Consider the following 26,110-nt stretch of genomic DNA (forward strand, 5'->3'; position numbering starts at 1 on the left):
TGTCAAAGTCCTCTAAACTATGTTTTCTTTGTTCACTGCTGTCACTGCCAGCCCCTAGGACAGTGTCAGTAGGACACACTCAATAAATATTTGTTGGACAAAGGAAGGAGTGTTCAATAATGTCCAATGCTACAGACTTCTAAACCCACCTGTAACACAGTTTAGAAAGGATTCTAAATTATTTACTCTCAAGTGACAGTCGCCAATTCCTCACTTGTAAAAAGACCTAATTTAGGAAGGCCATATAACTTAATTACTTGAGGACCAAGTTGGGCCCCTCACCCTGCTGAATTTGGAGAGACAGTCCTCTGAAAATCCCTTTATCAGCCCAAATAAGCTCATGAATAAAGGAAAGATTAATTTAGGTTTAATCACCAGAGCCCTTCCGTTGGGGTTTACCTCGTTCTAAAATGGCCAAGAAGGCGTGGGCCTCCACTGGGTCAGACTCTGCATGCGGATCGCGTGGCCAATCGCGCGGGGGGTTGCCCGCAAAGAGAATCTTAACCGCCCAGAACGGAAGTTTCTGAACCTTCAAACTCACGGGGAAGCAACTCGGCAACGGACCAAGATGGCGGCGCCCAGTGAGGAGCCTGCGTTTGCCGCGGGAGTTGAAAAGAATTGGGGTGCAGTTGTTCGTTCCCCAGAAGGGACTCCCCAAAAAATTCGGCAGCTGATAGATGAGGGAATTGCTCTGGAAGAGGGAGGCGCGGAAGCGTGAGTTCGCTATTGCACCGTGGGTCCGGCGCTGGCAGATTGGAGAGGGTTAGGGTAACGCAGGCCTAGGGAGACCCCGTGGGTCGGCGACAACGGCGGTGAGAATGGATGGCTTCGTCCCGAGATCTGAAAGAGACTGGGGTTACTATGTTTAGTCGGCTTTAATCTCCTCGGCTTGTGCTGGATTACGCACCAACGGGCGGAATTTTGCCATAAATCCGTTTTGGGGGGAAAGGAAAAAAAAGACCGCCAGCTATGCCTACCTGACTTCTTTTATTTGGGCTTCTTGACCTTTTTTGAGCCGTAGACACCTGTGAGAGCCTGGTAAAGCTTATGAATAATAAGCTTTACCAGAATAATAATTTTAAATGTATGAAGTAAATTACATAGGATTATAAAGGAAACCCATTACATTGGAATGAAGTTATCAAGGTAGTAGAGAAAAGTGATGCAGTAGCATGCTTCTTTATTAAAAAGTTAAATAATATCTAGTTATAGGTCGATTAGCTACCATAATTTTGAAGTAGCATAAACAATATTTCAAAACATGGACAACATTTTGTCGGTGACAAAATATCTCTGTAATTTCCATTGCTGATGCTACTATGGTTTTATTTATTACTTTCATTCATAATCGAAGGCAGTGCTAAATTTCAATTAGAAGTTAGTAAAATAAATGTCATTTTTTTCCCCATCCAAGTTTACTGGAATCCTCTGAATTTTTTCCAAGAACCACACCTCCCTGAAGCTCTCTGTGACTGTCTGAGAAGGATTCCTACAATAAATTTCTTTTGAGTAATAATAGTTGGTGTTATCCTGGTTTTATTAAAATAACTTTTGTCTTCAGCCATTCCTCCCTCTACCTCTTCCCAGGTGCTGTTGAAATGCCTTTGACTGAAAATAAGAGAATTGTTTTTGCGACTTTTTCTCCCTGAATTTTTTTCATGAAATTGCCTGAAGACCTTTACTTTGGTCTGAATTTTCAAAGTGGTGCTTTTTGGGGGAGGAGTGGGTATTGAGAGTTAATCCAGGTAGAAATATCAGGATTGTTTTTTGCTGTTAAAAGAGTTAAATTTCTAAGGTGGTCCGAATTGTATAATGCATGGAAGCTTTGAGTCATATTTTGTGTTTACTAAAGTTAAGCAAAATATTGTTGTACAGTGAGTGAACTAGAGGAACAGTTTGCCAGTAGAGGATGAGGGGAGCACTGTGGAGGCAGAAGTTGCTTGAAACTTAGGTATGGCCAAAGTGTAAAGACATTTGAATTCCAAACTGAAGAATTTGGATTCTATTTAGTAATTACAGTTGTCCCTTGGGATCCGATGGGGATTGGTCCCAAGACCCCCCTTCAGATACCAAAATCCTCAGATGTTCAAGTCCCTTATATAAAATGGTGTAGTATTTGCATATGACCTGTGCACATCCTCCCGTATACTTTAAATCATCTCTAGATTACTTAAAATACCTAATGCAATGTAAATAGTTACTATACTGAATTGTTTAGGAAATAAGGACAAGAAAAAGTCTGTACGTGTTCAGTATAGAAACAACCATCTTAGGCCTAACTGCATAGTTCACATCAGCAAAAACATTTTTTTCCCAAATATTTTCTATCCACAGTTGGTTGAACCCGCAGATGTGGAACCCATGGATACAGAGGGTCGACTGTATTTTGAAACCATTGAAAATGTAAAGCAGAGGAATAACATGATTGAAATGATTTTTTTGAAAGGTTAAAATCCAGTGTGTGTGGTGTGATTGATAATATGAAATTCAGGGAAACTATGTACAAAGTGTTTAGGTAAAGTGATGCCATGAAAGGATTACCAACAGTTCTGCCTCTTTATTTTAGGAAGGACACCTCTGCCACAGTCCAGTCCGTTAATGGGTCACCCCAAGCAGAACAACCTCCATTGGAATCTACAAGTAAAGAAGCCTTCTTTAGCAGAGTGGAAACATTTTCTATATCCTTTTTGAGTTCATGTGAGTTGCACTTTCTGCCTGTCCCTGGAATTGTTGTTCCCCCCACCCAGGAATAACACCACTTACTCTGATGTTTTAAATTTAAGAGTTAAACTTGGTAAGAAATTTTACAGGAAAATCAGCATCATAAAATGTTATCCCTCCACCCCCCAAAAATGTTATCCCTCAAAGGGACATTTGAGATGATCAAAACTTTTCCTTTTACAGAAGAAAACTAAGCCTGAGAGGAGAACAAATAATAACTAACATTTATATGTAATGTGTTTTCACATGTAGTATGACATTTGATCTTCACCTTAAACCTATGAAAATAGGTATTATTATTTTTTATACCCATTTTACAGAAGAGGAAACAGTTTCAGGTAGGTTATGTAACTTGCCCAAGGTCAACCTGCTAACAAGTGGCAGAAGCAGGATTAGGTTCTTGGCACCCAGACTTTTTTTTTGAGACTATACTGCGCTTCCTGTCTCTTTCTAGATTTTCTTTTGTATGTTAGTTACTTATTATTGTAGAACAAATTACCCTAAAACTTAGTGGCTTAAAACAAGAAGCATGCATCTCAGTTTCCGTGGATCAGGAATCCAGGTACAGCCAGCTGAGTCCTCTGACTCAGGATTTCTCATAGACTGCAGTCAAGGTGTGGGCTGGGGCTGCAGTGATCTTGGGGCTCAGTTAGGAAAGGATCCACTTCCAAGCTCATGTGTTTGTTGGCAGGATTCATTTCCTTGTGGCTGTTGGATTGAGTGAGGGCTTCAGTTCTGTACTGGCTGTTGGCTAGAGACCTTCCTATGTTCCTTGCTACATGGGCCTTTCCTCTGGGACAGTTCACAGCATGGCAGCTGGCTTTCCTCAGAGTGAGCAAGCAAGAGAGAACAAGAGAGAAGCTAGACTCTATAATCTACAGAAGTGACATCCCATCACTTTGCCATTTTCTATTCACTAGAGATTTTTTTTAAATGTAAAACAAATACAGACTTACAGAAAGATTGCCCAGGTTACAAAGAACTTCCTTCCTGAGTACTTAAAAGTTGCCAAAGTGATAACCTCATTACCCACAAATATTTCCTACAAACAAGGACTTTCTCCTACATAAGCACAATGTAACCATCAAAATCAGGGAATCCACATAATAAGTTAATCCCATCTAACCCTCAGACCCCAATTATGTCATCGTTGCCCCAGTAATGTTCTTTATATCACATGGATCCAGTTGAGAACCCTCAGTTTTTCTTTCCATTGCATGATTTTGATGCTTTTGAAAATTACCGGCCAGTTCTTCTGTAGAATGTACCTCAGGTCACATTTGTCTGGTATTTCCTTATGATTAGATTCAGGTCATGCAGGAGTATCATAGAAGTGGAGCGGTGTTCTGTGTCAGGTGACACATGGTTTTTGATTTTTCCCTTTACTGGCAATGATCACTTTGGTTACTTGATAAAGAGAGTGTCTGTCAGTCTTCTCCATCGTAAAGTAACCCTTTCCTCCTTTGTAATTAAGAAGTGTAAAAAAAAAAAGAAGTGTTTTGGAGTGGCCAGTTACTCAGTTGGTTAGTGTGGCACTAATTACACCAAGGTTGCTAGTTCAATGCCCACATAGGCCACTGTGAGCTGCGCCTTCAATAAAAAAGTGTTTTGTGGGGAGGTGCTTTGAAACTGTAAATATCTCATTCCTCATCAAACTTTATATAATTTATTTGTAGCAGCATGGGGTCATGATTTCCTTTTTTATTCAATGAGTTATGATCCATTACTATCATTATATATTTTGATACTTCATTTGTCCCCTGGACTAATTTCTGATTTGAATACAGTATTTAGAACCATTTCCTTTTGTTCTCTTTTGTTCTTGTTGGATATAAATTGGTCACCACTTCAGATATGATAATCATTTATTTAACTTAAGCTAATTAAGTAATTCAATTTTATTCTAAATAATCCCAGCTCCTTTCACATTTACATCTAAATTCTGTTTTCTAGCCTTCAGTCCTTCTTTTGCTGATACTGGAATGTTTTCAAATTCCCACATTCTTTATAAAAATATAGAACTTGCCTGCATCTTCTTTCATGTTTTATCCTTTTTTCCTCCTGTGCTCTGTAAAATAAGAGCTCTTTGGGTGAAATATAAAGAGCTGAGTGTTGAATATTAAAGATCAAGAAATGTTTTAGGACATTGTCCCAAGCACATGCTTACAGCTGCTCTTGGTGTCCTCAGCCTATTTAAAACACAGACTACACACACACACATTAGTATGTAACTTTTGGTCAGGGGCCATAATGAAGAATGTTATTAATTATACTGATTATTCTTTGGAAGGTAAGAGTGGATGTGGTACAATAGCCTGATGAGTGGTGGAAAATATTGCTGCTTGTTTGACCTTCACCATGCCTGTTGATTAGGCATTCCACTCGTGTTTTTAAATCCCTAGGATGTCATATTAGGTGGATGGGAATGGCTTCTATATGCCATCCCATGCCAATAATAAAATAAATATTTAAACGTAAAGTACATAGGGCTTCCTAGAGAAAAGGTTCATAACTTTTTCCCTCCGGTTATTACTCAAGTGACTCATCATTCTGTGAATTATGTGCCTGTGCTTTAAAAAGTTTTTTAACACATTTTCTTACTGCCCTCCCCCTCAGTTTAATGTGTTTATTCCTATGTGCATAAAGAATGAGTGAAAGCTTTCATTTCTGACTTACTCATTTTAATATACTTGCATTGAATATACTTGTTGTTTTTCTTAACATGAATACTCTTTGAAATGGGCAGGTAAGCCCCCCGAGCTGTCTCCACTTGTCTGTGCAAAATATGGCTGGGTCACAGTTGAATGTGATATGCTCAAGTGCTCCAGCTGCCAAGCTTTTCTCTGTGCCAGTTTACAACCAGCTTTTGATTTTGACAGATGTAAGTATAATGTACAAATTACATTTCTAACCATATTCAAAGGTATACACTGCTAGGTTTTCTGAAAAGATCAGTCACGTGTTTGATCAAAGATTGTGTACTCTATACAACAAGGTGAATTTATGATAGTCTTCCTCCTAATTATTACCTTTAGTCATCACTTTTTTTAAAAACTAACCTACTTTAGAGTGGACCTGACTTTGTCTATTCTGAGAAACTAAGCAGTGTGTTTACTTTATGGTTCCAAAATTGATGCTTAGGCAAAGAGACGTAGGATGTTAGTTGAGTGCTCACGCTTTGGAATGTCCTCCCTGCCTGATAAGATGCATGATACCCTCTGTTATTGATCTTAGGATCTTGATTTACAGCTTGTTTTGTAGAAAATATTAAGATGATGCGGTTGCTAATATTTTTACATATTTTTAAAATTCACTTAGGTTTTTCTTTTTTAGTTGTAGCTATACTCTGAAAGGCTAAGAGCATTGGATTTTGAATCTCTATAGTGTTTTCTAAGGCGTTGTTACCTATGTGGGTTTCAGATAAGGAACGGTGTGCTGAGCTGAAGAAAGCCTTGTGTACTGCCCATGAGAAGTTCTGTTTCTGGCCAGACAGTCCCTCTCCAGGTACTTGTTTCCGAGATGTCCCATTTACCATCTCTTCTTGGTCACTGCATTTCTAACATTGTTTATTTTTTTCTGAAAGTCTCATCTTTGAAGTTCTTGTTCTCCCTTTCTATTTGTGCTTTTCAAGAAGAAATAACTTAACATTCATTCACTTACTATGTTACTGCTTAACTTTATTAAATGTATTTGACATGCCAACGGCTTAGCTATGCATACATTGTCCCATGTAATCCTCACTGAGGCCCTAGGAGGTAGACACTGTCAACCCAATTTTTTTTAGGTGAGAAAACCAAGAAACAGAAGTCTTAAGACCAGCTAGTGAGGAGCCATACTTAGGGTTTCATCTGATTTCAAACCCTCTGCTTTTCCTACCATAGCAAGCAGCCCCGTGTTCTAGCCCAGCTTCCTCTGGTGCACTGACAGCGCTAATGGTGGTAGTCAAACAGGGTTCAGATGCTAAAGAGGACTCACAGAACCCCAAGTAAGTGTGATTACAAATCTACAGTCTATTACAGTGAAACGACACAACATAACAACAGCACTGAATTAAGGGTATCGTCACAGCCAGACTGCCCTGCAGTAGTGAATGGTCTGGACCAGCCAGGTGCAGGCACCTGTCATCCACTCTGTGTAAGGACCACGGCAGGACGTGCTCTCTCTTAATTCAGGAACCACTGACGTGGATGCAAAATGCTGTAGAGCAAGGGAGCCCAGAATGTAGTCTTAGTGGGATTTTCTTCAGTTTTGCTGGTCACATAGACATATTCCTACTGAGTAACCAGCCTTGGCAGCAGAGCCCTCTGGGGGGCTCAGCAAGACCAGGTATAAAACTCTTTCGACCCATGGTTACAGAGCAACGGAATTCATATATTTGATGCTTGGCCAGAGATGAGTGCCTCGTAGGCATACTTTTTATCTCAGTAGGACAGCTCAGGCTAATTCCAAGGTCACTGATGTCCAGCAATAGTCCATGAGTGGCCACTAAGAGGAAAAAGTGGATTCAAAGTGACCATCAGTAGAGTGCCATCTACTGCTAAATGGAGAGGTGATAGGAAAGGGATTATTAAGAAATAACATTTTTAAAGAGAAGGTGACTGTATAATAGGGATTTCCTGCTGTTGGCCTAGTTATGAGTCCTACGAGGATATAAATTGATCTAGGGCCAGTGTGCTCAGTCCACGTTTTTAAGGGTCCCCCTATAGCTCTGTTGGTGGTTCCCATTATACATTCCACTGTCTTGATCCCATTCATAACTTCAGCTACCACCTACTGGCAGACCTCTAACTCCTATCCAGACCTCTCTTTTGAACTTATATTTTGAACTACCTTCTAAACATTTCTACTTAATATCTTGCAGGTACCTAGAACTCAACGTAAAGAAAACTCCATCGCATACTTAAAACTTGCTTCTCTTACATTTTCTCCATGTTGGTAAATTGTACTGCCCTCCTCTTCCAGTTGTCTTAGCCAGAAACTTGGAAGTCACCTTAGATGCCTTCCGTATTATTACCACCTGGTCCTATCCATTCTACCTCCTAAATAGACCTCAAATAGGACCCTCCAATTATACCATCCTTTGGTTTGGTTCTTTAACATTCAAGAGACTTGTGTGGAGAAAGGGACACCCACAAGTACTTATACTTTAATGAAGGCTTAAATTTACTAAATATGTCTAATAAATACAATTTAAAGGTAGTATTTTTCAAACATTTGCCAATAATTACAAACTAAATTAAATTCCTTTCAACATTTTAAATTACAATTACTAATTTACTAGGACTATTTGTTTTGAACATACCAAACACTAAAGTATACAAAATATCACATACATGAATTACAAAACATATATTTAAACTTACTTTAAAACATTTTCAGGATGGGTTTAATTTCTTCTCTGTTTGCTCTTTTACCTCCTAAGTTTTTACTAGTATTTTCTTAGGATTGTGGCAATCAGGCCAAACCCAAAATTAGGAGGTAATCAGATAGGTGTTGGGACCTCGTTTCTTCTTCCAAGTTATGTCAAACCTGAGCCTCTGGTCATCAGAACATGTTTCCTTCTTATTACTAAACCCCACTTGCTTTTTTAAAGTCCATACCTTTCCCATTGATTTTAGTTTTTTATAACCTGACTTTTCTAGTAAAGTGATGCATCTTTTTAAATTGATGACATGTGTTTTGACATATTTGATTACGTGCAACAACTTTAAATAATAATATTTAATAATATTAGAAGCCAAAATCTGGTTGCTAATGATATAATATGTGATGGACAAAAGTGTTACTATTACTGCTTTTGGGCCCGTTTTAATAACAAAAGTAGGGGGAAAAATTTTTCAAACAGCCTTATTGATACCTAAGTATTTAGGTATACAATTAGATAAGTTTTAACATATTTGTACACTCACAAAACCATCACTGCTAGATTTCTATTTAACATCATGAGTTTACATTCATTTTCCCAATTTAATCTTGTATACTATTCTACCCTATTTTTCTTACGAGGTTTCAGTGATCATTAAGAGTTTTATAACATTCATACACCTAATCTCCATCCTTATGCCTGGCATGTTACAAAGATTATTACTTTAAATCACTTCAATGTCTGCTTAGCTTATTTCTTTGCATCCAGACTGACCCCTTACAGTCTCTATTCCAAAGTAATGCATGTCATCTATAATATCACTTTCTCCTTTAAAAAAAAATCATTTCAGTAGTTTCTCATCACATATAGTTATTACAGTCATGATCGTCTTATCATGTCTACGCTTTAACTTTACCTCCTGCTACTCCCCCCACAGGCATACCGTGTTCCAGCCCTGCTACACTATATAGAATTCCCCAAAAGTGCCATCCTTTGGGCCTTTGCTTTAACACACTGTTGTTGGTCTTTCACATGTAGCTTAGACCTGACTGCTTCTGAGAAATCTTTCCTGAGACTCAACTTATTAAACAAAACGACAAAAGTATCATCACAGCCTCATCAAATATCTTACCAATGTCACATATTCCCCTGTCGATGTATACATGTGTTTTTTTTTTCCATTTGCACCAGTATAATTTTCCAGTTTACTTTCTCCACAGATCGATTTGGGATGTTACCATTGGATGAGCCTGCTGTTCTTGTTAGTGAATTCCTAGACCGTTTTCAAAGCCTTTGTCACTTGGACCTGCAGCTTCCTTCCCTGCGGCCAGAGGACTTGAAAACTATGGTGAGTTTTTCTTGGCTAGCCTCCAGTGGCCTCCAGTTGTCACCAGCTTTTACATGAAGCATTTCTTTCAAATGACAGGATACAGATTGCTATGAAGAGAACTGCTTCTTTGTCTCTCAACCGACCTTTTTCAGTTTCCACCAGAAAGGCGACTATTGAGGGTTTAAGTAAATGGGTTCCATTTAAACTTTTAGAAATGTTTCTTTAAATGGCATAAATTCAGTTTTATCTTGATTTGTTACTTAAACTTTCACAGGAGATGCTGAAATGTCACTTCATATGGTTTAGTGCATACCATTTCCCAAAGAAAGTGCTAGAGGAGAAGTTATAAACTCCCTTCTCTCTTGTGAATAGCAATTTTGAAATGTTTTGACTTTGAGTGTTTACTGTCCCATTTCATCACCCAATGGGTACTTTGTGAAGACAAGCTTTACTGTAGGAAATAGAGATTTTATTTTGCTACTTCAAGTTGAGAGGCAGTTACAGATTTTAGCACCAAACTGTTAACCTCTCATGCCTACTGTGTTTCCCGAAAATAAGACCTAAAAAAAATTAATTTAAGACCCGGTCTTATTTTACTATAATATAAGACCAGGTCTATATTATATAATATAATATAATATAATATAATATAATATAATATAATATAATATACTAGACCAGGTCTTATGTAATATAATATAAAACCGGGTATAATATAATATAAAAGACCAGGTCTTATATAATATAATATAATATAAAACCAGGTCTAATATAATATAATACCCAGTCTTATATTAGTTTTTGCTCCAAAAGACGCATTAGAGCTGATGGTCCAGCTAGGTCTTATTTTTGGGGAAACACGGTATTATAAATTTCACCCTGTCCCTAACCAAGGCAATTTTTTTTCACCCTGTCATAGTTCTTTATTATTCTTAGAACAAAACTGAAGACCGTGGCAAGCTCTGTTGTTCTGTCAAAAAGTAAATTCAGTGTCAGGCCAACCTATAAGTAGTAACCTATTTTCATTCGTTGGGTTTGAAGTTTACAGGTTTCAGAGAAAATCTGCTATTGGTAAATTGAAAACAAGTGAGTACTAAGAAAAGATTTGATAATTCCAGGAAAACTGCTCACATTCTCAATCAGCAGGTCCAGGGCAGTTCAGCATCTGTGTGGTATCTTAGCCCAATCCTAAAAGGAAATTGTTCTCTGCTCAAGAAAACGTTCTTCGTGTTGTTGTCAGAGAACGAGTTCTTGGTTACGCAGCAGGAAGGAATTCAGAGACATACTGAATAAGCCGAGCAAGCGGTGAATTTATTGAAAGAACAAGGATAGGACAGTGTACTCCCAGGGCGGTGGGAGTGGGCAGGCTGGGAGAATAGCCACTGCTCCCCAGAGGACTGGGGCTTGGGAATTTTTTATTTTCGAAATGAGCATGGGAAATATTCAAGAATTAGGGGTGGTGTTTTCACAGGTGGGTCTTTGCTGACCACTCCTTCTGTCAGGAAGAGGGATTCTTTTTGTCCTTATTTGGTCCTTGTTGCAACTGTCATGGCCACACAGGGTGGAGATTTTTCCCTCCCAATAATGATAATATTATAATCCCTTATAATTAGCTCAAGTTCTCCTTGAGAGACAAGATGGCTTCCTGGGTCTGCTATCGGCCACCTAAGTCAAAATCAAGTTCTCGTCGGTCTGGTAGCTGCACCTTTTCTTAAGAATGATCTCATCTCCTACCTCCTTTGTTTTCCCTTACTTCTTCCTTCCCCTTGGCCCCGCTCTCTCTCTGCAGCCTGCTCTCTCTCCGCGGCCTACGGTAACAATGTTTGTCATTTCTGTCATGATTTTTGCCTTTTATCATGTGGGCACATCATTGTGTATAACTTTTCTTTTCATGGTGGTTGAAACTTGAAGCCTTTTACCTTGGTTCCTTTGCAGTGCTTGACGGAAGACAAGATCAGTCTTCTCCTGCATCTGCTTGAAGATGAACTGGATCACAGAACCAACGAGAGAAAAACTGCCACCAAATTAGGCTCAGACATCCAAGTCCACGTCACTGCCTGTATTCTCTCTGTGTGTGGCTGGGCGTGTAGGTTAGTCAGCGAATTGGCCTGGGGACACGAACTGTGACAACCTTATACACCCATGTCCATTGGTCACTAACAGTAGTTGGAGATCACGTGGTGTTTTCTCTGAGAGAAACTGACAACAAGAAACTGAAGGCGGTGGGGGGGGGGACAGTAAGAATCAGTAACAGCCAGAATTAGAACTCAGGAATTCCTGAACACACTTGAACTTTGTTTCTGTTACTGTCACTTCCCAGCTGGGAATTTGTGTTCCTATAAACAGTAAAGCTCCTTTCTGTTTTCAGAAAGGAAGAAAAATCAGTTCAATTGATTAAAAATTACCAAAGGAAACACCAGCTGGAGTCTTCCAGGCCCCCATGTTGGTGTTTCCATTCCAGCTGCTCAATTTGGCATAGACTTTCAGATACAAGACTGTCAGAACTAATCGTTTACTTTAATACGTTTTCTTTGGTAGATTTTCATTAAGAACTGATTTTCATTTAAAAGGAAAAGGCTTTAAGACGGATGGGGAAATTTGTAAAGCATGAACTGGAAAATGGTCTTGCCATAGAAGAGCATACTGAGACCCCTAGATATGTCTATAGAAAATAAGACGGTTTTGAAAGATGATAAAATTGTGGTCCTGAGATCAAACGACAGGCCCCTGAGAGGACGTGGTTCCCAGTCATTGGACTGTTCCAGAGATGTGTTTGTGAGATAAAGCATACTTACAGATCATTACACTTAGTCCCTTGGAAATGTTACCCTTTGAGAAAACGTCATTCCTTGTCTGTTCCTACCTAGTTCTGCCTTGGAACCCATGCAGCTCTCCCTGATAACATGTTCACAGTGTATGAGGAAGGTGGGGCTCTGGGGCTTCCAGCAAATTGAGTCGTCCATCACCGACCTGGAGGCGTCCTTTGGCCTGACCAGCTCCCCCACCTCAGGCCCTGAGGGGCGGCCAGAGCGCTTCCTTTTGGTGCCTGAGTCTCCTCGGAGGATGATGACTCGGAGCCAGGATGCTACGTTTTCCCCAGGCTCGGAGCAGGTATCGACTTCATGGGCTTGTTTGGAGTGGACGTTTAAAAACCGGCATTCTTGCCATAAATGGTGTTGATGGAAAAGTTGGATCTTAACTTAGATGGGGTGGGCTTCACTTTTAACCACGTTGATCAGAATATCACATAGTGGGTTTATTCAGTTACAATGGAAAAGCTAAATTTGTTACTTTGTATAGAAATCTAATATTCTTTGAGGAGTTTAGTTATATAGGCAATTCAGAAACTAAATGCTTAGAGTTTAAACTATCAAATACTAACTTTGACATGCTCCTAGAAATACTTCTCCTGATCACAGCCATGAATAACATTGGTGTACTCCCATTATCTCCCATTTCCTTCAGGCTGAAAGGAGCCCAGGTCCCATCTTCTCCCGGACTCGGAGCTGGGATTCTTCCAGTCCCGTTGACCGCCCTGAGCCGGAGGCTGCTAGCCCCACCACCAGAACCCGCCCGGTGACCCGAAGCATGGGAACAGGCGACACCTCCAGCCTGGAAGTGCCATCTAGTCCTCTCCGAAGAGCCAAACGAGCTCGCCTCTGCTCCTCCAGCAGCTCAGTGAGTTCACCTGCACGTGTGCAAGTCACTGAGCATAAGCAGCCCGACACGCCCTCGCCACCGAGCATGGAGAAGCCCACCCCTGGTCCCATGGCTATAAGTAGACCACGTGTATAAATTTAAAGATGGGACAGTTGGGTGACCAAAGGGGAAAAAAAATGTAAGGGTTTTGTCATCTGTTTCTTTGGGATGGATTCTGGAGAGGTCATGAGTATGTCAGGCACATGGGACAGCAATGAGGTAGGGGACAGACCTGATAAGATAAGGTTGGTTTGACGTGAAGGGAGAGAATTTAAAGAGTGAGAGGGTAATATGTAGGCAACGTCGAAAGGAGAACGTAAAAGTAGAAACTTGAAATGTGGGCGTCATGAGAGTCTGGACCTTACAACTAACTAATAGCCTCTCTGAATTTACACAGCTTCTGCCCTTCATTAACACCATTTCTCTTCCTCCTCCCTCAGGACACATCTTCCCGAAGCTTCTTCGATCCCACATCTCAGCATAGAGACTGGTGCCCCTGGGTGAACCTCGCAGTTAGCAAGGAAACCAGGGAGAATGGTGGCACCGAGGTAGACGCCAGCACCCCGGCCGACCCGGGCTGGAAGGTGCTGCTGAAAGTCCTCTTGGCCCACAAGCAGTCCAACCAGCCGGCTGAAACTGACTCCACGGTGAGACAAGCCCCTGTCTGATCGTGTGCAGCGCTTGCTGTTCATGGGACGAGGAGCAGAGCCCGTCCTATAATTAGCACCCTGCTCGCCCTCAGCCTTCTAAATCACATTAGACAGTCTGGTTCCATCCTAGACGCAGGCATGGAACTGGCTCGGTCTTTCTGCAGTTCAGCACAGGGCCTTCCATCACATTCTGATTAGTTATTTGTCTTCTCAACCAAAATGACTCAAAGGAGAAAAGGAGTAGAGAAATAGGAATCGATGAAGAGGCAGCTGCTCCCCTCATGTTGCACACAGCTGCTTTTTTCCATCAGTTGCTGTCACTTGCATTTGGAGCCTTGCCAGTGATTTTAGCTGTCTGTGCTCTGACACCAGGATTACAATTTCATTCCTCACGGTGGACAGGGTGCTTTGCTCTGTGACACAGCCCCAGACTTGTGCACTGAACCTCAGCTAGCCGTCGCAGTAACGATTGCTGCTGGTTACAAATGTGGGCAACTGCCAATCCATTATGACAGCTGAGGAAACAAGTCAAGTGCTTGTGCTGTGAGGGTGGGCTTTAAGGAATCGTGAAAACTGGGTCTCTTTCCTTTGCTGGCTCATTCCCTAAGTTGCCTTCTAGCCTGCCCGGTGTAAATACAGTAATTTCTGACCTCTTTTCCCTCCAAGGACAAAGTAAAATAATACTCTACAGCAGATGTTTACCAGAAGCGTTCCCAGAATGTTTTGTAGGGTCACAAGATTTCACTGGAAGGACCTAGTGATACCAAAAGCCCAAGAACGTACATGCATACCCTTAGTAAATATACAGATGAAGGTTTCTCAAGATTTTTGCAGGAAAACAATCTGCATTTTTCCAATTTAAAAACTTGAAAATATATAAAGCTATCTGAAGACAAATGTTTGACCCACTTCTCAAATTGGAGAGATTAGATCTATCTTTGCATATAAATTCTCTCTTCCTAGAGCCTTATGAAATAGGGTAGTGGCAGTTTTTATCAACTCCCCTCTGTGATTATCATACTAACAAGAAACCTCGTAGGACTTTTTTTTTTTTTTGTAGTGGGAGAATTTGGCCTCCTAATTGGCCCTAGGTTCCAGGATTTTTAAAATCCTTTTTGGTAGCTTATCTTTTAACCTTCCCACAGCTGCTGTGATTGGGAAATCCAAAGCTTAATGAGGCTGTGGTAAAGGATCTTGACACTAAAAAAAATGTTGATACTATTTTTCAACTGAAGTCTGTTTCAGCTTTACTAACTAAATTCACTTTAGTTACTTTATTAACTAAAATGTCACTTTATTAACTAAATTCCCCTCGGTCACTAGTAAGAGCTCGAACTTTTCCCTCCTGGGACTTTATTTGATGGAGACACTCATCCACAAAGCGGATGAGAAAACAGGGAAAACGTCATCTTAGGTCAGGAAGCAGAGGTAACTGGATTGTCTTGCTGAATACTGTTTGTGCTCTCACGGAGACCCTGTGCTCTGTCGGGACTCTCAGAGGCAGAGAGAACCAAGTGTTCTGATTTACTGAGAACTTTTGTCTTTGAGTGAATCGTTACGTCTCCCTGTAACACCATTTCTCAGGCTCAGATCACTTCATAGGCATGATCAAGTAGCAGTGAGAGTCTTCCTATTATTAGCTCTGCTGGCTAAAACATGAGGCTGAGAAGGCCACGGTCATAGTTTAAACTCGTAAGGGTCATTTAACTTTGTTCTATGCCTTGACCTTGGATTGTACTGTTAACCCCAGCTGGTGAGTCCTTGTTCACAAGAAGTAGTGAACCAGCGCCCATTCAGCATCCCAGATGAGAAGCCAGGGCAAAATGTGTGTGCACTGTGGTGTGTCAGAAGTGTCATTCTCACATACAAAGATTAGGACAAATGCAGGTATATGAGATGTATTTTAGAGGCTCAGTTTGTTAGCAGGCGTCTAACAGTAGGACACAAGCCTCTTAATTGTTAGTCTGGCTTTAGGTGTTATGTATTGCACTGTATAAGATGACCTTTTTTACTCAATCCTAGACATATCTAGGAGAAATATCATTGTGGGAGAAATCCACAGACCAAGCCTTAGAGCTGCTGTATATCCTTTGTCTCCATAAAAGAATTTCCTGTCTAATAATGAGCTTTTCTGCCTATAGAGTCTGTCTGAGAAATCAAGGAAGGTATTCCGAATATTCCGGCAGTGGGAATCTTTATGCTCATCCTGAAGAGATTCCAGCCCTTCCTGCAGAGAAGGAGAATGAGCGACTTTGGAAACAAATGTCTGAATTCCCTTTTGATCAGCTGATGCTAAGTTTATCTCCATTCTGGTTTAATCATAAGCAGCCCCTGCCCTTTCAAAGGCAGCGAGTGTCACCATGTGCTGCTGAGAGGAAACCCGTTTCCGCAGGGCTGCGGACAGCATGAGGCACAGCAAGCCTGGTTCTGTTAAAGGAGTGTGAGGTTACAAGGATGAAACTAGCCGGGGGACTGAGGACATGAGCACTTGCAGTGTCTTTAGTGTGGGGCAGTGTTCTAAGGACTCATATCCCAGGAAGATGACAGCCTGTATTAATAAATGTTTGTTAAAATTCATATTGCTGGAGAACTGTTTTTCTTCCTTGCCTTCTGGGCTGATAGAAAGGAAGCAGAGACTGAGAAAACGTAAGTGGAGCAATAAACAAAGTCAAAATTTTAGTTTTTCAGGTTGGCTGCAAAGCCTAAAATTCATTCGTGATTCTAGTCGAACAGGTATTCCTAAACCAGAGCCAAGACGAATTTGTTATGTCACTAGGTGGTCTCCTGATGTAGTATGGAATGGCAAATCATTTTCTCCCTTCACTTTGCTAACAGAAGACTAGACCCAGGGGAAGGAGGCCTGGGTCTCGTCCCCTCTCTGTGTGCCTTCTCATGCACGGCTTCCCTGAGTGGGGCTCCCCAGGGTTTTCACTGCTGGTGGGGAACGTCAGTCTCCATGGTGAAGATTGACCTGCCCCCTCTAAATAAGACTGCCCGCTGATAAAATGACCAGGAAGGCTAGAAAGCAGTTACTCTCTGAAATGTCACAGTTAGTAACTATGGTTGGTTTTATAACTCAATCCATTTATGCTGAAGAAAATAATAGACATCGTAATATTCCACCCATGCTAAACTTTAGTTTATAATCTCTAAAAAATAGAATTCTTTTCCTAACATACTACACCCAACTAAAATGACTAATTCTTTCATATTGTCTAATACCCAGTCCACAGTCAAAATTCCTAATTGTTCCCAAAATGTTCTTTACATTTGATTGATCCAAACCAGGACCCAGGTCAACATCACGGGTTGCATAAATTTATTTAGTCTCAAGGACAGTCACTTTTTTTCATGCATACCAGATTTTATATTTGTCATTTCCAATCCTGGTTTTTAAAAGGGTAAGTAGTGTTGCTATCTCCTAGGTCAAGTCTCTGTCAGTGGATGAGGCCAGCAGAGGCTGCCTCGGGGTGATTTTTCTAGAGCTGCTCTTCTGCCTATGCCAGTGGTAATTGGCTTGACTGTTCGTTGTAGGTCTCCAGGGTCGCCTTGCGGGCAGCTCTCTAATGCATGCAGAAGTGAGACCTATGTTCCAGGGTGGGAAGCCATCTGGTGACTGAGTTTGAAGTCTGCCCTCTAGAAGTTCATAGCCACTAGGTCACAATTTCTTAAGGAATGGTGTAGAATCCTTAACACAAGGTAGTCAAATGGGCCAGGAGCCGAAGTTTCAGGTTATAATAATGGGGGTATTTTTCTTTTAAGTCTTTTCACCACAAATTTTAATCTATACCTCCATCTCCCCAAAAATATACACATTTCTTTAAAATAGACAAAGCTCCACAAGCTGTTTGTTTGTTTTTGTGTTCTTAAAACTGTAAATGGAAGCAGATTGGAATAGACTTGGTGTAATTCAAGAAACAGTAAGTCTCTTCCGTGTGTGAGACACTGCAAGACCTGAGGTAATGCAAAGGTAAATGAACACTTGGTTTCTACCCTTAAGAACTTTATCGTTCAGGCTGGAAGACACATTTACACACAAATGTTGCACAAGACAGAATGTCAGATACTCCAGGAGAAGCATAAAAAAATTAATTCTCATGTATGGAATTAGAATTTTGAGGAAGGTGTAGATTTGAGCTTGGAGATAAGTGGCAAGTGTAGGTTCCTTGAGAATAGGGACTTTTTCTCAACACTTAAAACTGCCTGGTGCCTGGTAGACACTTAATAAAAGACGGACATTTGAGGCTGAAGGAGCATTGTGAGCAAATGAGCAGAATTTCCTGTGTTCCTGAAAGAGCAGGTATGCTGCTGTGGCTGGACCTTTCCATTCAGTAGAAGAGAGAGGAAAAGAGAATAGAAGTCGGGGCAGATTGGAGTCCTGTCTGTTACACTGAGGATTTGAGTCTTGGTTCTGTGGGAAAAGGGAAGCCATTGAAGAGTTTTTGATGAGGAAAATGACATTGATGCTTAGGAAGATCATTCTGGTGTCTGCACAGGGTGACTTGGGGAGATGGGGAGGCTCTAAAAGATGGGACGGCAGGGAAAAGAGACGATTGATGGGAATGTCAGCGGTGACTTCAGCATGGTCACTTTGGGTGTAAGGAAGAGGGCAGGAACCAAGGATGACCTCTAGTTTGTGGCCTAACCAATCAAGATAGAGAATCAGGCAGAGAAGGAAGACAGTAGTTACATTTTTAACCTTTTGAGTTCAGTATCTACCTAGAACAATGTGCTCCAGAGGGCAGGAGAGGAGGAGTCTGTGTATTGAAGCGGACCATCTGTGTTTCAAATGCTCCGAATCTATAGAGCCACGTAGAGTGAACCCATCCACCCTGTCTTCTAAGGCTCTACATGCCAGCCGATGGAATCATGTACCTGAGGGCTCGAAGCTACCTGTCCGAGTTTGTGGTGAATACGCCGCTAGGCTGGACTGAGTATACTTTCAAACAGGAACGGGTGTTCTCAGGGTGATGGTTAATTTTATGTGTCAACTTAAGTGGGCTAAAGGGTGCCCAGACAGCTGGTCCAACATTTCTGGACATGTCTGGGAGGATGTTTCAGGAAGAGATTAGCATGTGAATTGGTGAACTAAGTAAAGAAGATCAACCTTACCCAGGTGAGTGGGCGTCACCCAATTCATTGAGGTCCTAAATAGAACAACAAAAAAATGGAGGAAGGGCAGATTTGCTCTTTGCTTGAGCTGGGACGTCCATCTTTCCTGCCCTCAGACATCGGACGGAGCTCCTGGTTCGCAGGTCTTCAGGCTTGGACTGGAACTGTACCACTAGCTTTCTTTGGCCTCCAGCTCATAAGGCAGGTAATGGGACTTCTCAGACTCTATGTAAGCCAATTCCCACGGCAAATCTCTATACATCTATGCAAATCCCATTGATTCTGTTTCTCTGGAGAATCCTGACAAATACAGATGGGATTGAGCTCATGACCTTTGTTCCCAAAGCATCTGTTCTCTTCCACACACTAGGACATCACCTCCATCCCAGGCTATGATTTATTCTTGTGGGTTGTCCCCAAGTTTTTGGTTTGGCCTTTCTCGGAACCCACTTTTCCTGATTTGATTCTTTATTTGAAAAACAATGTTGTTGTCGTTTTCTTTTGGCAGATCCTTTTAAAGAAGATAATTGCCTAAAATTTCATTTCTGCTCCTTAGTGTCCACAAAAGTAGCATTATAAATCATCACCCTAAGGCATTTTCCCACTTGCATTACCTACACCAGGTGGCTTATGGGGATGCTGGGTAATGTCTTTGTTAATTGTCTCCTGCTAGTAAGTAGGACTTTCAACACCTTCCTCTTTACCTCCCACGTCAGAACCTTCTTTTGCAGTCTTGGTCCTAGCGTCAGGGAAGGTGGTGGTATCTTGAAGACCCCTGCTACTCCAGGCTATTCCAGACTCCCTAGTTTGGCCCGCCCTCCCACCTTTCAGATTCTCCTTTTACTGTTTTTCTCCACTAAGGCCTCTAGGAGTCTATGTTTTGATTTAACAAAGCCTGCATTTCCCATCCAAGTAGATTTTGCTTTTACAGAGAGAAAGACTGAAGCTCAAAGACATTTAATAACGAGCTCTGTCCTGCAGCTAGGATGTGGCAGAGCCGCTAATCCACGTTGCCCGGCCTCTGTTCTTTCCATAACAACAGGCTGGGAATATCTTTCAGCACAGGAATTCTGTGACCTTCCCTTCCCAAGTACGAAGTCAAAATCTGCCTCTCATGGCAGAAAGGAATACATTGCAACTGCTCATGGGATACTGGGCTCCAGAAATGAGTCCTTTGCCTGGCTCTTTAAAATGTAGCCAACTTTAATAGACTCATTAGCAGTTGGGACATTCTCTTTGGGGGCTTTCCTCATTTACTCATCAAACTTTTAAACCCGTTGTGGCTGCCTCAGAGCCAGCTTTTAAATCCTTTCCACCCGCTTCCATCTTAGCAACAAAAACAGCTGCGTGTACAGTTTGACCAACAGCAAAAGTACAAACACTTCCTCTTCAGTCTCCTTTGCTATTTTTAGGTTTATTCCTATTCTGGGTTTCCTTTGGCTTTATGTGGCTGTTTTCTGGGTCAGCTGATGCATGCCCCCAGAAGTGAAGCTTGCCTCTGAGCCCTTGAATTAGAGGCCATTCATTCCAGCTTTATCCCCTGCTCTCTTTTCTCTTGTCGCTCCTTGGCTGAAGTGGTGCTGGTGGGTATTGTTCTTTGTACAGTCAGTGCCTCCCCGGTCCAATTAGCTGTAGCCAATTAGGAAGAAAGGGAAAAGGGAACTGAGTTTGTAGGAAGGTTTCTGGGGATCCGGTAGGCCACGGAGACTTGGTGTTTTATCCAGAGATTACCCAAACATTCAGGCTGTTTTAATAATATACCTTTCAGCGTTCTGTCCTCTGTCAGCTACCTCCACTGTCCTAGTAGGTGGATATGGACTAAAATGGACTGTTTCCCGCAGTAGGTCAGTAACAGCCCTCAAGAGAGTGGAAGTAGGAACAAAGCGTCTGACTTGGAAGGAATTCCAGATTCACCATCAAGGCCCCCTCATGACATCACAGAGACAAGAAAATCATTTTTAGCCTCCATGTCCATTTCTTAGCCCGTCTTATCCAGCCTAACTAAAACCAAAGGAGAAGACGGAAACACACGTGAGAGTACCTGGGTGGGAGGGTGGGTTTTGAGCCACTGTGAAGGGATAGTGAAGCAAAGGCTGCAGCAGGAGTCTGTCTCTTAGTGAGACATGGGAGAGACAGGAGAAGAGTCTTGAACAGGAGAGCCCCTGAAAACTGATTTTACTACTACTGCTAATTGCTATCACTACAAGTACATATGTACTGCTGGTCCAGTACTGTTCTAAACACTACGCATTTCCCCTCATTTAAGCCTCCACAATCCTGTGATGTAAGTACAATTATTACCTCTATTTTACAAACAAGGAAGCAAGGAACCTAAAGCTTAAGTTCAATGTTCTGCTCAAGGTCACACAGCTAGTAAGCAAGAGGGCCAGCGTTCAAACTCAGGCCGTAGCCCTCTAAAGCCTGTGCTCCTAACCCTCTACTGTCTGCTTCCTAACCCAGAATATAGTTCAAAAGAGGAAAAGATACCCATGAATATGGTCAATACATGGTTACTTAAAATAAGTTGAAAAGAAACATCTAACAATTGATAAGTGATTAACTACAGAGTGTAAATCAGTGGACTATAATTTAAACTATTAAAATGGTAATCGTAATGATTCTGTTGCAGTGTGGCGTCTGTGACAAACAATGCGAGGGCATAGATCTCCACTGAGATTTATAGAACTATGACTAGAAGAAAGTGAAAAGTCGATGTGTTAAAATGGGGATATGTAATTTTCTTTGGATTTGTTTTTCATTGTCACACTACTGTTTGTGCAGTGAATAAAAAAATTGTCTCCTTAAACTTTATAATTCTATAACCAGTAGTCTGTGGTCTAGCAAAGCTTTCCCTCCATCCCCAGTATCTAAAAGTTTTTATGCTTCATTATGTCTCATAATCTTTTTGTATGTCTGTGATATAAGGTAGGCAAAAAACAATGGAAGTAGGGGAGAGGGTTATCACTTTGTGAAGAGTGTAAATATCTATTATGTTGCTTTGTACACCTGAAACTAATAAAACAAAAACAAACAAACAAAAACCAATGGAAGTAATAGCGATAAGTGACAGAATTAAGAGAGAATAATAATAAAGTTCTACCTTGAAAGTTGTCAACTAATATATTGCCTAATTTGGGTGAATATATGCAAACAAATATACCAGGAATATACAAGAAAATATTCTTTGTAGCTGACTAGCTTACACTGGGTTTCATTTTCACAGTTCATAGTCTGTGCAGGAAGGTTACCTGTTCTATTTTCATACAGTAAGAAGAGAGGGAACTCTGCTCTCTTCTCTCTTCCTTCCATTCACCTTCAATCCACCTTCACTCCAGGGTGGAATCTAGTTAATCCTTTTCTGAGTGGAATCTCTTCATAGCTGTTAAAAAGCAATAGCTACAAACCCATGTTCACTGTGGCATTATTCACAATAGTCAAAAGGTGGAAGCAACCTAAATGTCCATCAACGGATGAATGGATAAAGAAAATGTGGCGTATACATACCATGGAATGTTCTTCAGCCTTAAAAAAAAGAAGGAAATTTTGTCATATGCCATAACATGAATGGACCTTGAGGACATTATGCTAAGTGCAATAAGCCAGTCATAGAAAGACAAACACTGCATGATTCCACTTATATCTAAAGGAAGTATCTAAAGGAGTCAGAATCATAGAAAGTAGAATGTGTTTACCAGGTGCTAGGAGAGATGGGGAAAGGGGAGTTAAAATGGCCACTTCTACCGCCACCAACTTTTTCTATGTACAAGACCACCACTTGAATTCTGTCCCCTTATTCCTTCCTATTAGGGTTAGGCAGCATCCTTTATCATCCCTTTTCCTTTTGTTGACATGTCTGGGTATATCTTTGCTCCCAGGTCCGCCAGCTGTGCCATGGTCTTGGTCTTCCAGGAGCTTGAGTTGCTCCTCTTAATTCAGGCAGAAAATGGATGTGAAACTAATTTTTTAGAGATCCAAAAATTTAGATGTCAAGCGAAAAAAATTAGATGTCAGATATTAATGACTAGAAAACCTGCCCTCCTTAACCATCATGCCACATCCCAAAGAGCTGAAGTCACTGTTAGCTCTCTTGAGAGGCAAGAATCCGGTGTGCGGTGTGGCCTGGGATCGGGCAGTAATGCAGCTGTACCTGTTAGAGCCACTAGGTGGCTTCCGTGCTCCACATCTGACTCCTTACCTAGTGGGCATTGCAAAGACAAGACAAACCTCACCTCCTCACTTGATATCACTAGCAGGTCAGTACAGTATTTACTTTTTCAAATGGCGTATTCGCATTTTCAGCATCATTCCTATTTTGTCCCTATTTTGGAGCAGGTCTTCTCTCCTAACCAAACTTATGTTCCTTGAAGTAGTTGAAGCTGCCTTGTTTCTTCTACCATAGGTTCTTGAGACAGACTAAAAGCACTGAGAGAGTCTGTAGGCAGAGAAATGGAAAGAAAGGATGTTGGTGGAGCCAGAGAAGGATAAACTATAAGGTCTGGGTTAGGACCCTATGTCCACGATTAGAAGCCAGGGTAGCAAGAACAAGAAGCGGATGGGGAATTCAGCTGCAAGAAGAAACCCAGGGGACAGTAAGCCTTTGGCAGCCACATGGGGACACACGTGACAGCCCTCCTGAGGTGTCAGCCTCATGATGTTGAAGCAGGGCCTGGTTGGCACCCCCATACTAGAGGCCTCTCCATGTTCCCGGCCTCAATTTTCCTGACCTACCTGTAGCTTAACAATAGATCAACCCCCTGTGGCTTGAGCTCGGAAGGTCCCCTGTTCCACCCAGTTCCATGTTTTAGAAAATTACCCTGAAACTTATGATTAATACCCTTAGGCTTATGGATCACAACCTCAGTGGTCTACCAGGCTACTCCCATCATTGTTCCTGGGTTCCTGACACCATCAGAGAATCACAGGGCCACAGGGAAGCCTCCATGCAGACCCCCAGAACCCGCAAGTAGCCTCTGGAGGAACGCCCAGATTTTCCCTTCAATCCCCCAAACCGGTCTGAGAATGTGAAGGCAGTGTTTGGAGGTGTGAACCCGCTGCCTTCACAGACCACCGGTGCTCTGATAATAAACGCTTATTCTATGCCCCATCTCCTGTGTCGGTTTATTGGCTGAGAGGCGCAGGAAGCATGAGTCCCAGACTCGTTTGGCCTCTGGTTTCATTGTCAGAGCACCAGCACTCCGGGCTGGGTCACCCCAGGGCCAATCTGAAAAGTGAGCAAGCTACTAAGGAAGCTTTGGAGACCTGTCTATAGGGGCGCGTGCCAGCGTGTTGTGTCATCAAGGCCACAGTGCCACCCCGGACCCAGCAGACGACCCTCTTCTTGTGAGGGCTCCAAAGTCTGTGACTAACACTAATTAACCCTGACTCACTGATTAACCCTGAGCACAAAGAGGTCATGGTCTCTGCTGAATGGAGTGGGGAAACTGAGGTGTGGAGTGGGGAAGCAGCTTTGCTCTATTAGTCAGTGGCATTAGGCCACACGTGTATCGCTGTCCTGCTCAAATGCCCATGAAGCTGCTGGAGTAAACACTTCCAGCACGGATGCCCAGAGGAGGAGAAGGGAGGGACCTTCCTCCACAGGGTAGAGCCATAGAACTCGAAACTCTCTGTTGCAAAGATTACTTGGCCACGTGACCCCCCATCTCCTCCCCGCTTCTACAATAAAGACTCTGAAGGCCAGAGTCAGGAGTGACAGCCGAGATGGCATGGGTGGCGGTGTGGCGAGGCCAGGCATAGAATCCTGAGATTCACTCAGTGCTCGGTCCTCTTGCACTGCGGTCCCAATGACAGCAGAAAAGAGGCAGCATCCTGTGAGAGTTATGAGCACTGGCTTCAGATCTGGTAACCTGGGTTCAAATTCCGGTTTTGAACCCAGGTTCAGTGGTTACCAGATGTGTGCTTCTGAGCCAGCTACTCCATGCCTCAGTTTATCCATCTGTAAAATGGGGGCAATGCTAGTAGCTATGTCATAGGGATATTTTGAGAAGTAAATGAGGTATGTGAGGAAGGGCTTTGAACAGTATCTGGCACATAGTAAGCGCTCAGTAAATAGTAGCTATTTTTAAAGTGTTACTTAACTAAGGCAGGTGTGACAATCCTTTACTGCATACCTGACCACTTAGCCACCCTACTGGCTTCAGTCCAATTGTCTCTCTGGCCAAGTTTCTCCAGTTTGCCTGGTCTTTTGGGTCTCCTGAGGGAAGGGGGCACTGAAACAAGAGGTGTTGGGCTCAGGAGAGACATACCAGGGTTTCTTCACCACACGGTCCTCGCTCTGAGTTGGGCTCTTTTAGCCCAGCAGCCTCCGTGACATCATCAGACAATGCAGGCGCTGTGGGCTCAGCTCCAAGCCCAGCTCTAGAAGCACCAGGAAGCATCTTGGGCAATGAGACAGAGACCAAGATAACTACATTCCTGCCAGTCTCCTCGGGCCCTGGCTCTGGGCCTGGCAAGCCCACCCTCAGAAGGTGGTGGTACAGTGACGACAGGAGAGCTAATTACAGTGATCACCCTGCTGGGATGAGCATACCGGCTTGTTTGTCCAGCACAGCTTACCTGAGTCATCCATCCTGGAGCCTGTAACCACCTGGGCCTGGAGCTGGACGCGCAGGCTGCCAGGAGTCTGGAATACTTTCTGCTAAACCCGGCAGGTGCCAGCACTTCCTGCTCCTTCTCCCCTCAGAAAGCAAGTCCAAGCAGTTTGGCTCCAGAGACATAGCTCCACACTGAGCAGAGACAACAGGCCAAAAGGCCCAAGGCCCATTCTGGGGTGAGCAGAACCAGAGCTGAGCCTTTGGAAAATTGCTTCCACAGATCAGAGATGAAACCAAGAGGCAGAGAAGAGACAGGGTGGCAGCTTCCTCCCCAGGCCTCCAGGCCACCCGGCCACACGATTGAACCAGTTCCTATGCTCCGCTCAGGCGCCACCTCCCACAATTCACCCCCATGCTCACCCCCATGGCACGCCCCGGGGCCAATTCTGCCCGTCAGCAGTAATCCAGGCTCAATTCCGCCCAGCTCCCAAAGTAAAATAAGAAATTTCAACAATAGGTGCTATATTTCACCAAAAAAAAAGTTTTAAAATTAGAATTAGAAAACACTTTTGTAAAAGGTATAAAAAATGAGAAAGTCCCCTGTTCCCTCTCTGACTCACTATGTGAGGAAAACAAGAAGGATGTGACAGAGGAGGAAAGAGATGGGCCCCCTCTGTGGGAC

General features: G+C 42.4%; 1 protein-coding gene across 1 annotated transcript; it reads left to right on the top strand.

The window, feature by feature from the left end:
- Positions 1-530: 530 nt before the first annotated feature.
- Positions 531-16,342, top strand: ZC3HC1 (zinc finger C3HC-type containing 1). Its single transcript, XM_019751317.3, has 10 exons — positions 531-714; positions 2,567-2,678; positions 5,452-5,602; positions 6,142-6,225; positions 9,307-9,434; positions 11,352-11,506; positions 12,284-12,527; positions 12,882-13,094; positions 13,556-13,762; positions 15,907-16,342. Exons 1-10 carry the CDS (start codon positions 569-571, stop codon positions 15,973-15,975), a joined length of 1,509 nt encoding a protein of 502 aa, XP_019606876.1. The 5' UTR covers positions 531-568; the 3' UTR covers positions 15,976-16,342.
- The last annotated feature ends 9,768 nt before the right edge of the window (positions 16,343-26,110 follow it).

Source organism: Rhinolophus sinicus, chromosome 8, assembly GCF_057876585.1.
Source record: "Rhinolophus sinicus isolate RSI-liver-muscle chromosome 8, RSI-T2T, whole genome shotgun sequence".
NCBI classification, from domain to species: Eukaryota; Metazoa; Chordata; class Mammalia; order Chiroptera; family Rhinolophidae; genus Rhinolophus; species Rhinolophus sinicus.